The sequence below is a fragment of the Pistacia vera genome, unplaced genomic scaffold (assembly GCF_008641045.1).
Source record: "Pistacia vera cultivar Batoury unplaced genomic scaffold, PisVer_v2 Contig190, whole genome shotgun sequence".
Lineage (NCBI taxonomy): Eukaryota > Viridiplantae > Streptophyta > Magnoliopsida > Sapindales > Anacardiaceae > Pistacia > Pistacia vera.
In genome coordinates this window covers 1372579-1385317 of record NW_022195991.1, presented here as the reverse complement: position 1 = coordinate 1385317, position 12739 = coordinate 1372579, and the positions used below count along the sequence as shown (strand labels likewise).

The window sequence follows — 12739 nt, the reverse complement described above, 5'->3', positions numbered from 1 at the left end:
AATTGAAGGAATCCTGGCCATCAGATCAAGACAGATCCAAGGGCTGACATTTGCTGATATGGGCATATATAAAAGAAGCAATAGTGTCGTGAACAGCCGCAGCTTTTGTTAATTTGAAAGGTTAGGATTCGTGAGGAAAAATTAGAGAAAACTAGGGTTGGGTATTTGTTGAGGCTTTCTGGGAATAATCTGGGTAGATTAGAGAGAGGGTTGCGTTTCCTTCTTGAGGCTGGGTTAGTCCTCGGTTTCTTGCAGATTGTAGAGAGATTCTTGAGCGAATAGGCCTAGGTTGAGTGTTGCTCTGTTTTGGCAGATTTGTATGGTTTTTCTTCTTGTAATTGTTGGACAATCTTTTAGTGCTGTGAGTATCCGTATTTTGGAGCTCAACGTGAATGTAGTCTATCCAAGATTGGATAGACGAACCATGGTAAATTTCGTGCCTTGATTTTGTGTGTGTGTGTTTTGATCTTGAATCTTGATTGTGTTTGTTTGTGTTGCAAGTTGATTAATTAGGCTTGGGTTATAACATATTATGTTTTATTGAAGAAGATAAAAATTAATACAATGAATTTGAGAAGTATGTGTTCTTTTAACTTCTGTTTTGTGAAATCTTTTTTTCAATAATTAGTGAGTAAAAAAAAAATTATTTAGGACTTTATATATATATATATATATTTTTTTTTTCAGTATGAATTTCTACAACTATATATGATTTCTCAGTATCATTTTCTTTTTATCTTTTAAAAAACACATACATGGACAAACAATACTAAACTTGTTATTTAAAAAGATATTCTCATATATAGCTATCCTTATTAATTTTAATTCCCAAAATGTCAAGGTTTTGTTTAAAGGACAAATTAGCCGTAAAATCATTTGACTTAACCTAATTGCCATTCATGAAAATAACAAGGACAAAAATAGTCGGAATGCGCTAAACTACCTAGTCTACCACCATCTAGCATGATTTAATTAGACTATCAAATGGTATTGTTAAAGGCTAGGCTATTGAGTCTTGTATAATCTAGCATAGTCTAACGATATATATTAGGAATATATCATTTTTTATTATATTAAGGGTATAATTGGTAAGTCACTAGATTTTACGACTAGATTTTTTTTTTAAATAAATCCTACACATTTTGGGAAATTAATAGCACTTGTGTTATCACAATGAATGGGTATGCTATGCATTTTAAAACCAAAATCTTCAAGTTGTTCTCTCATCCACATAAATTGTGCACAACAACTTGCTGCTGAAACATATTCATCTTTTGCAGTAGGAGTTGCAACTAAATTTTGTTTTTTTGAAACCCATGACACTAGCATGTTTTCTAAGAATTGACATGTATCGCTAGTGCTTTTTTTGTCTATTCTACAACCTCCAAAATTGGTATCTAAATATCCTATAAGACTAAAGGATGAACCTCTAGGATACCAAAAGCCTATGTTTTGAGTTCCTTTCAAGTATCTCAAAATTCTTTTTACAGCATTCAAATGAGACTTTTTAAGACTTGATTGGAAACGTGCATATATACATACACTAAACAATATCTAAGACCTAGATGTTGTCAAATACAATAATGCCCCTATCATGCTTCTATAAAGCTGTGTATTAACATATTTACCTCCCTCATCAACATCTAATTTGAGTGAAGTGCTCATAGAAGTAGATTGATCCTTTGCCTTATACATCTTGAATTGCTTGAGGAGATCATTGATGTACTTGGATTGATTTAACAAGATCTCATCCTTTAATTGCTTGATTTGCAGTCCGAGAAAGTAGTTTAATTCATCCAGCATGCTCATCTCGAACTTCCCTTGCATTATCTTAGAAAATTCTTAGCAAAAATTTTCATTAGTGGCACCAAAGATGATGCCATCAACATATGTTTGAACTACTAAAATGTTTTGCTCATGCCTTTTTGTAAATAAGGTTGCATCCACTTTTCCTTTTGTAAAACCATTTTGAAAAAGAAAACTACTCAACCTTTCATACCAAGCTCTAGGAACTTGTTTTAAACCATAAAGTGCTTTTGAGAGTTTAAAAACATGTTCAGGAAATTCAGGGTTTTCAAAACTGGGTGATTGTTTGACATACACCTCTTCTTGTATAAGACTATCTAAAAATGCACTTTTAATATTCATTTGAAAAAGTTTGAAATCCAAATGACATGTATTAGCAAGTAACATCCTAATAGCCTCTAATCTAGCTACGTGGGCATAGGTCTCATCAAAGTCAATCCCTTCCTCTTGGGAGTAACCTTGGGCAACTAACCTAGCTTTGTTTCTTACCACAATACCTTGTTCATCCATTTTTTTTTTGAATACCCATTAATTTGGTGCCAATGAATGGATGATCTCTTGTTCTTGCCATAAGTTCCCAAACGTTGCTCCTCTCAAATTGATTAAGTTTCTTTTGCATTGCGAGAACCCAACTCTCATCACTTAGTACTTCATCCACTTGCTTGGGTTCCACTTGAGACAAGAATGCTACGGATTGATGTGTTCCTTGTATAAGCTCTTGTTCTTACTCCTTGTGCAGGATCACTAATGATTTCTGCATCCTTCACTTCACCTTTTACTCTTACAAATGAAGGCTCCCTTGCTTGTTCTTGAGATTCCATAAGTGTATCATTTTCAGCATTACCTCATCTTGATGTTCTTCTTCTTTAAGCATGGTAGATGGTGATGCTTCATCATTTATCTCTAAGTCCTTCATCAACTCATCAATCTCTTCCAAATTATTATTTCCCATATCCTCAAAAGAAGATTTATCAATTAACACATGTATAGATACTTCAATTAAGAGTGTTCTTTTGTTAAAAACTCTATATGCTTTTGAATGTGAAGAATAACCAAGGAAAATTGCTTCATCTAATTTAGCATCGAATTTTTCAAGTTTGTCCTTACCATTATTAAGAACAAAACATTTACAAGCAAATGAATGAAAATATGCAATATTTGGCTTTCTCCTTTTGGATAACTTTGAAGGAGTTTTCTTAAGGATTGGCCTAATCATATCCCTATTTATGATATGACATGAAGTGTTGACAGCCTCAACCAAAAACATCTAAGTAGGTCATGTTCACACAACACGGTCCTAGCCATTTCAACTAAGGCTCTATCTTTTCTTTTATTATTTTTTTTTTTTTTTGTTTTATAGGGGTAGAAAAGTTGTGTTTTATGCCAGGATCATTACAATAAAATTCAAAATCCGTGCTTTCAAATTCTTTGCCATGATCACTTCTAATACATGCAATTGCATAACCTACTTGATTTTGTAATTTTCTAATCAAGTGCAAAAATGATTTGAATGCATCATTTTTGTGTACAAGAAAAAACACCCATGTGAATCTTGAGAAATCATCAATAATCACAAAACAATAGTGTTTACCTTATAAACTTGTTGTTCTTGCGGGACCACACAAATCCATATGTAACAATTGTAAAGGTTTAGAGATTGAAACAATATTTTTTGGCTTAAAACACACACAAGGTTATTTGCCCTTTACACATGCATCACAAATATGATCATTTTTTAAAACAAGTTTGGGCAAACCATTTACCAAATTCCTTTTAGAAAGTTTTATAATGACATCCATGCTAGCATGTCCTAACCTTCTATGCCACAACCAACTATCCTCTTCTTTTGTAGACAAAAGACAGAGGTCCTTAAATGCAATGTCACCTAGGTCAATAGTATACACATATGAATGCCTATAACCTATAAATGCAATGTTATTGGTGCTAGACTCAACAACCTCGCAACGCATGGATTGAAAAACAGTTTTAAAACCTTTGTCACACAATTGAATAATGTTTAATAAATTATGCTTCAATCCATGCATAAGTAATACATCATTTATAGTAAAAGACTTGTTACCAATGGAGCCAATGCCAATGACTCTTACTATTATAATAAAAAATGGGTCATATGTTATTAAATGCAAGTTAAGCTTTTTCAATTCCTTTGCGTTTTGGACTTGCAATTATAAGGCAAATATTATTTTGCTCTTTTCATTTTATTCCTCTCTTATTCTGCTCCTTGGGCTTTAAACCCTTTAAGGTCCTTTAGTGGACGAGTTATAGTCTCGTGAGAGTTTACAACAATGCTATCCACAATCATCACATATGACTCAAAAACAAATGAAAACAAAGCTAAAGACAAAATAAAATTTCTCAGGAGTTAGACATTAACTTCTTACATCAAACCAATAATAACCAACAAATTAAATTACAAAAGCATTATTCGCAACTTAGAAAAATAACACTCTCCCTTTAAACTAAAACTCATATAAATGTGATCAATTAACTAATGCAAAGTGTAAATTATCAAAGCTACATAAATCAAGTCATCTTCAGAAAGACATGTCAATTAGTATAACTTTCTATTAATTTCTCTCATGTTCCGCATGGAAAAAAAAAAAAAAAAAAAACCCAATCAAGTTTATTCGGTCAAACATTAAGTGGTTGTTGTCGGTGGTAAATGATTTGTTTCATAATATTTGTTTAACTATTATTTAAAAATTAAAACAAATAGCCCCACCCACGACCTTTATATATATATATATATTAAAACAAATAGCCCCACCCCACAAACACCTACTATATAAAGTCCAAACTTCACCTTAGCTAGAATATTTTATATTTTCCAGAATGTGTTATTCTAGAAAGAATATTTTAAAAAGTCAATAAAAATGTGTCTCAACCAGTTTCTTTTTTCTTTTTTAAATGATTTCATATATAAATACCATTCTAACTTATTAAAACTTTTAGTAACTTTAATAAATAAAATTGAAATTAATTATAAATAATTACTACAAAACATCAAAAAACTCATATGGAAAATCCACGGATTTGAATTAAGTATCAATAAAAAGAATAATGAATATTAATAATTGCTTAATTATTAAAATTAAAGTAGAAAATGATTCAAAAAAACCTTTCCATATAAACATGTAGAATAGGCTTTTCTTTTTTGTTGTCAAAATACTGTTTTTAGAAATCATTTAAATAAATCATTTTCAAGATATTTACCAAAAACAAAAAATCGAATTCATAAAATAATAATTAATTTACCTTACATTTCAAATCAGTGAAAAACCACATCCTAAACTAATGTTAAAGGGTTGAAAATATATATTAATTAATAATCCTATACGCTTTCGAACCTTGAGATTTATGTCTCTTAAATAGTTAGTTTATTCTATGTATAAACTCAATTAAAAGAGTAGGTACGCATCATACGCATTAATTCAACGGCGAAACTGCAGTTCTTTTGCTAGATCAGCTCTTTTGTCTGCTAACGGTCCTGATTTTGTTCGTTTCGCTACCAGTTCACCCTCGACAATAAAGGTATTAAATCTTCTTTCGTTTTTCAATTTTGCTTTACGAAATTTAGAGTCCGTTGAATACTGATTGCTAAAGTTGTTTTTAGAGTTAAAAGTTATGAAAAACTGTGAAGACTAATTTCAGGAAATGAAAGTTTTGTACTTTTTTTTTAACTTTAATTGGATTGGATTGGGTTGGGTTAAGAGGGAGATGGAGGGTGGAGGCTAAAACAAAGAAGAGGATTATCTTGAAAGTGGGCGGGTCGGACCGGTTCTATCGCTAGGCCCGAGACCCGGGTCACTGCTGACACCGGGTTTTAAAACATTGCTGTCCTTATCGTGAAAGCATGAGATTATCTGAACAAAAAATTAAATCTATGACGATACAATAGAATAATCAAATACAAAAGAAAGTTGAACAACGGAAGCTTGATCATATATTATATATAACTCTTCTCTTCGTTTTTGTTGTATTAATAATCAAATACATACAGATAGATCATATAAACCGATAGTTGTGTGATGGACACGTTCTACATATCACATGGAGCTCCGACGTTGGCCATTGATGAGTCGCTGCCCGCCAGACATTTCTTGAAGACTTGGCAAGAGCAAGGGTTAACGAAGAAACCCAATTCAGTTCTCATAATATCTGGCCACTGGGAGACCGATGTTCCCACTGTCAATGTTGTTCAAAAGAACGACATCATCTATGACTTCTATGGCTTCCCAAGCCAAATGTACAAGGTACGCCTCTACGCTCTTGTTGTTAATAAACATAAAATAATAAATGAAAGATCATTTACACGGCAGTTGATTAAATATGAATATATGAAGTTAGAAGGGTTGATGGACTATGTTCAGTTGTTGCTTTAGTATTTTGCCTCTGAAGTCTTTTTTATTGGGTTATTGTTTTCCCCGGTTCATCGGCTCTGGCGGCTCAGCTTGAAATATTTCATATTTCTTAAATTTCCTATATATTTGACTTATCATAATTTAAAACTGGAACCGAGGGATTTCATTATTTGTAATTAATTTGCTAAATCGAATAAAAAGGGCATCTTGAAATGGATTTTATGCCATTGAAAAGGAAAGGAAATTGCTTCCAGGGCTTAAACATGTTGGTCCTGTAATCAATTAGCAGAAATTATTATTTAACTTCTCTCATGTTTCAATTATCTCATCAAATCCAGCTATTATCTGCAGCTCAAGTATCCGGCACCAGGGGCTCCAGAATTGGCAAAGAGAGTGAAGGAACTGCTGACAGCTTCAGGCTTCCAAGATGTTAAAGAAGATACAAAACGTGGGCTTGACCATGGAGCGTGGATTCCAATGATGCTAATGTATCCAGAGGCCGATATACCAGTGTGCCAACTCTCAGTTCAAACAAATAAAGACGGAACTTATCATTACAATATGGGGAAGGCATTGGCCCCTCTCAGAGAGGAAGGTGTCCTCATTATTGGTTCCGGAAGTGCTGTGCATAACCTGAGGGCTATAAGATCTAGTAGCAATATTGTTCCTTCATGGGCTCAGGAATTTGATACCTGGCTTAAAGATACTCTCCTTGAAGGAAGGTAATTGTTAAGTGCTTGAGCCCTTTCTTAATTCAGTTATAATATTTTAAAGTCTATTTGATTTTGCATCAACTGGACAAGAACATATGAAACCGGCCTACAAGTTTGTTATTTCATGGATTTTAATTCAACATGGGTTAGTACCATTCGACAATTTCTTGCTTTCAATTATCAAAGTATGATTAGATGGATTTATATATACATCTGATAATCTAATCCACTTCGGTGTTGTTCATTCATAAGGTTTTATATAGAAGGGCCTTATTCTTTCTTCTTAAATAATTTTTCTCTCGCCAGAAAGAAAAAAAAAGATTTTATATATTTTTTTATATGATATATCTCAGTCTAGAATTGTTTAAATGTATTTGTTTGGTTTGCAATGATAGAATTATTTTGTGTTTTTTGTGTCTTTAAATTTACATTGTGTATGTGAGTTGAAGGTTTCTTATATGAGGAAATGAGTTCAATGTACAAAGTGGATTGACTGAAACACCTTTCAATATTTTCAGAAAAATCATAATATCACGAGATACAATGTAACCATAATACAAAGTAAAATATTTTTATGATATACGTTTTATATAATTGACTTAATTAATAAAGGAGGAAAGACTAATATATATTTTTAGGCATTGCATGTTAATTGTTTTACATTATATATAAGGATTTTTATTATTAATTCTACTCTTTACAGATACGAGGATGTGAAACACTATGAAGAGAAGGCACCAAATCCAAAAATGGCTCATCCTTGGCCAGACCATTTTTATCCATTACATGTAGCTATAGGTGCCGCCGGCGAAACTGCAAAGGCACAACTCATTCACAGTAGTTGGCAAGGCGGTACTCTTTCTTATGCCTCCTACAAGTTCACAACACCCGCTTAAACTCCCATTGTAAAAGTAAAACTGTGTTGTAGCCTCTTTGATACATATTCCATTTTCATTTCTGAATTTATAATATTACGTTTTAGTGAAGAAGATAAAGATTGATATTATAATTCATGATCCGGTATCTTTGTATCATTGTGAAAATATTGTTTTTACTGGATTATAAGAACATTGGGGACTTCATATTTATTTTCGTATAAATTTCTACAATTAAGATTTTTCAATGTCTTTTACTTTGTATCTGTTATAAAACTAAGACTTACACAAACGGTATTAGACTTGAACTTATCATATATAAAAGTTGTTTAAATGTATCATTTACTAAAAACATTTTATACATGAGAATAGATTGAGAAAAGAAGACAAGAGGAGGGAGGGAAGAGAGATAATTTTGATAATTTGTATTATAGTGTCAATTCAATTGTTAAATGTATATACTTTTATGTTCTGAAAATCGAATAACTACTTCAGATCTTATAAAATATGAAGAAAAAATAATTCTTTCAGTAATCTTCATATTTTTTATGTTCTTAATTGGTGATTGGCTACTGAAAAAAATGAGAATAAATGAGACAAAATAAGAGAAATTATTGAGAATTCAGAGAGTAATTATACAAGTTGGGAGGAAAATCATATCATTGATTCCCAATTTTTATTTTATAGCATGTGTTTCCTACGGCTGTAGTTCGAGCCAAGCTGCTTGCGAGCTGTTCGGGTTTGAACTTGAGTAGCTCACATGTTGAGTCGAGCTAAGCTCAAGCTTCCAATAACTCGGCTCAAGCAGTTGGCGAGCTTACTCGGGCTCGATATATTGTAGCCCTAAGAAAGATCACCATAGCCACCATTTGATATAAGACCTATACGGCTGTACCTACACTAAAGCAATTACAACTTCATATCTTTCCCTTCAGTTCTCTCTCTAAACCCACAAACAGTTTCCTTTTCTTTATCTCCAAACCCACAGAAAAAAATAGAAGAAAATACCTGCTGCTTGGCTGCTATGTGAGGGCCTTTACATTGTTTATATCATGTTAGAGAAAGGATTTTCGTAACAAAAAATAACGGTGGATGGAAAAGTGACGTTTTGAAACTTGATAAGTGGAAAATTGTCTTGTCGCTAAACCTTGGGTGGGAACATGTCGTTCTCCCATGCAAAAATAGTACTGTACTTTAGATTTGTAGAGATAGGCTTTGTTCCCCTGCCTCACTATTAGTCCGTAAACAAATATCCATTACAACATTATGCATTTCTAGTCATGACGGTCATTGCAGCTAAAAATATGAATTTGCATGGATAAATGATTTAGCAACAAATATAATATTTTGTAGCTTGTCGTAGCTAGAAGTCGTGCAGCTAAAAGTTGGTCATGTAACTTTTTGCTTGCGTAGTTAACAGTTTATATTTTTTGCTATGGATGAGATTAATATGAAACTAAAAACTTAAATGTTTTTGCCATAATAATAGTAAGCTTGTAGCAAAAGCTTTGCCTTTATAGCCATGGAGAATAGTCTGTATAGCTATGTTTGCATATTAGCTACACAAATATAAATTTGTAACTAAAACTTGAAATTTTTTGCTACAAAAATAATATCCATAGCAAATATATTGACATTTTAGCTATGTAACCACTAAATTCGTAACTAAATAAAAAGATTATTTGCTACGGACATATAAAAGTCATATACATATATGAAAAGATATTGTTATGGGTATATTGTGTTAATAGCTAAACATTGAAATTACTTGTTATGAATACTTTTAATTTGTAGCTAAATATTATAATTATTTGCAATGGAACAAATAATTTATATCAAGAATTTATAATTTATTGCTTCGTTTAAAATTAATTGTAACAAATATTACTATAATTAACAAATTTAATAATAATTACAAATTTATAGCAATATTTTTATATTAAATAGATAGTATGACGTCATAAGAAAAATCTAATATAAAAAATAAAACATGAATAAAGTCATTTTCAACCAAATAATTGTTTACTTATAAAATCTTTTATCCTAGTAATTTAAAATGTTATCAACTAATTTTCTTTTACAAAATATGAATCTTCAATGTCATAGCAATCTTTCCTGACCATTTAAGAATTTCCACCAACCTGGAATATCAACAACCAAAATGAGACCACCATCACTGCTGTTTCATTTGTATGTTATAACAGTCACATCATCCTATTGCTTCTTTAACAATTTCTCTGTCTCATCATTTCTCAGGAATTGAATTTTCTTCCTCTTACCCCACTTGAGCATCCCTCTACTCTTAAGCTCATTCCAGCACCGTCCTTTCTTGGAAGGTTCCAATAAGACGTTTTTCAGGAATCTCAACAGGTGATGATGAGAGTCTACTATAAAGTAGTAGTTCATGATTGACTTCCTCGAGTTCCATGGCATATTTTTCGTCCAGTGAAGGCATTTCGCCTTGAGCTCTTTTTCAATCTTCCTGTTACTCAAGTGTGTGACTGTGTGTATGCGCTGAGAGAGAGTAATAAGATAGATGTGCTTCGTATCAACAAACTGGGATAAGTATTAAGTACTTTTCTACCCAAACCAAGCATTTTGTGGCGTCGTTTTAATTTACCTACAAAACGGTAATATTAATTAATAATTATTTAAATTAATAATAAAAATGAATATTCAGTTTGACTGTTTGACTGAGTGCAGAGAATAAAAGTGGAATGCAAATTGCATAATAATTATGTTTAATGATACATCATCTAAGACTAACTAAAAGCCACGAACTTTCACAAGTTCAACCATTGGTGCGAAGTCTCCATCCATACACTATCAGGATTTTCAGCAGTAAAAACATTAAAAAATAAATAAATAACACAACATATCATGTCAAACTAAAAATAAGAGCACTAATAGGCAAACACCAGATTCATGACATTAATTTTAAATGCCAAAAAAACTCAATGAGAACTAGAAGATGGCATAAATGCAACCAAGATATCTGCCTTAACGATGACATATATTCAATCCTCTGTAGTCATGGGAATCATTATATTCCTTTGTCCAATCTTAACTTACCCTGTGAACCATTACTAAGGGGCTATAATTTTTTGTGCACAAGTAATAACAAACCTTTTGTAAATGGTTCATACAACCATTTCGTTTGAAAAAAAAAGTCAATCTATTTTTTTTTTTTCAATTTTTGTCAAAAACAAATATCTAAATGTTGTATTTGTAGAAAAGAGCATTTTGCATTCAAGATGCCCTTTTCTTTCGCTTTCTACCCCAAAACCCATCCCTAGCCTAATCCTTTTGCACTTTCCTCCTTTTCCAACTACAATCCCCATTTCCCAAAAGTTAAGAAGTTTCAAATTTCAGGCAAATTCATATCTATTTAGATTTTAAACAAAAGACAGACACGATATGAGTTTTCCTCGTAACCTTATGACAGACACAAAATGCAATGACAAACATAGGAGAAAAATTAGAAAGAAAGCAGATAGCAATAGCACATTAACTCAATTGAAATATGTAAGGCATTTGCACATAGAGCCAACTACAAGTCCCCTTTCACCCACTCATGTCTTTGGTTAAACCTCTAAAAAGATTAACAATTTTCCCATAAAGCCTTATTACAACATCGAAAAGAAAAGAAAAACAAAACAAATAAAACAATAAATGAAGAGCAGTAATGCAAAGCTTGTAAAATCACATGAAGTGCTCACCCTCTAGCCTCTATAATTTACTAAATGAAATTCACATTTTAAGCATTGTAACTTATGAACCAAACAAGCAAAACTTTACAGAAGATATATCAAAATAGTGACCTCATCTTTTGTGGCCATTTTTGGTGGTTCTTTAAGCCGCACCAAACGTTACTTAAATAGCTATGTTTAATCATAGCATAAAGCATTCATATCACAATGAGATAATTCTAAATAGAAAGTCATTGAGTTCACAAAGGAAGTGAAACACGACACATATTTAATCAATATATAGTATCCAATCAAAGTTACAGCGCTACAAAAAATCAACCATTCTTCACTATAAGCAATCCAAATTAAAGAAATTTACCAATTTAATTTTTTAGATACATGACTGAGATTGGAAAGAATGATTATACCTAACACCAGCATCACCAACGATTCTGATCGCCATACCCGTAGAGACACCAGCGAGGCCATAAGAAAGATGGGCATAGCCATCAAAGAGGTAATAAGATTTAGCCTTAGGGTTAATCCTAGTACAAATAATAACAGCAATAATCAAACTATAAATACCCAACACTCCTGCCATGACCACTGACACAATAAACTTCATCACCAGTTCTAGCCTCATCACCGCCACACCTATTCCACTTTTCGCTGTTTCATATGCAGCTACCATACCTGCGATACACCCAATTAAAACCCCATATTGAAAAGCCAAATAAATCACTAAAAAACTAGATTAATTTGATGTGTGTTTGGTTCTTACAGGAGATGACGAGAGTAGTAGTCACTACAACAAAAATAACCTACGGTAACACTGGACATGACGATAGTAGTAGTCACTATAACAAAAATAGCCTACGGTAACACTGGACAGTAGCACTTTTCCTTAAAGTGTTACTATAGACTATCTATGATAACACTTGATATTAAAATGTTACGATAACTGTAAAACTTTCAACACAGTAGAGAGAGAAAATTGACTGTAAAGGAAAATGTGAGAGGATGAAGAAAGAAAAAACAGAGCACTAAACTCTTTTCATATTTCATTACGTGAACAGTAAACTATTACAAAATTTATACTGCAGACTATTCTTCTCCACCGTTTGATCACTAACAAACTAAGTAAATATAAGAAATATGGTTCGTTTGATCTGCAACTTGCATCTCCACTTGCAGGCCAACTTGTATCTATTTTGTAACTTGTATTTCCCACATGCATGCCGTTAGTAGATGATAAGGCCAAGTTGTTTTCCCAC

The 12739-nt window shown here is 32.2% G+C and overlaps 2 protein-coding genes across 2 annotated transcripts; one reads left to right on the top strand and one right to left on the bottom strand.

Moving 5' to 3' along the window:
* Window positions 1–5728: 5728 nt before the first annotated feature.
* Window positions 5729–7983, top strand: LOC116127345 (4,5-DOPA dioxygenase extradiol-like). Its single transcript, XM_031412993.1, has 3 exons — window positions 5729–6080; window positions 6540–6910; window positions 7605–7983. Exons 1-3 carry the CDS (start codon window positions 5856–5858, stop codon window positions 7795–7797), a joined length of 789 nt encoding a protein of 262 aa, XP_031268853.1. The 5' UTR covers window positions 5729–5855; the 3' UTR covers window positions 7798–7983.
* A 3357-nt stretch (window positions 7984–11340) lies between these two features.
* LOC116127317 (V-type proton ATPase 16 kDa proteolipid subunit-like) lies at window positions 11341–12156 on the bottom strand. Its single transcript, XM_031412971.1, has 2 exons — window positions 11894–12156; window positions 11341–11398 (listed from the first exon to the last, which is right to left on the bottom strand). Exons 1-2 carry the CDS (start codon window positions 12154–12156, stop codon window positions 11341–11343), a joined length of 321 nt encoding a protein of 106 aa, XP_031268831.1.
* Between the last annotated feature and the right edge of the window lie 583 nt (window positions 12157–12739).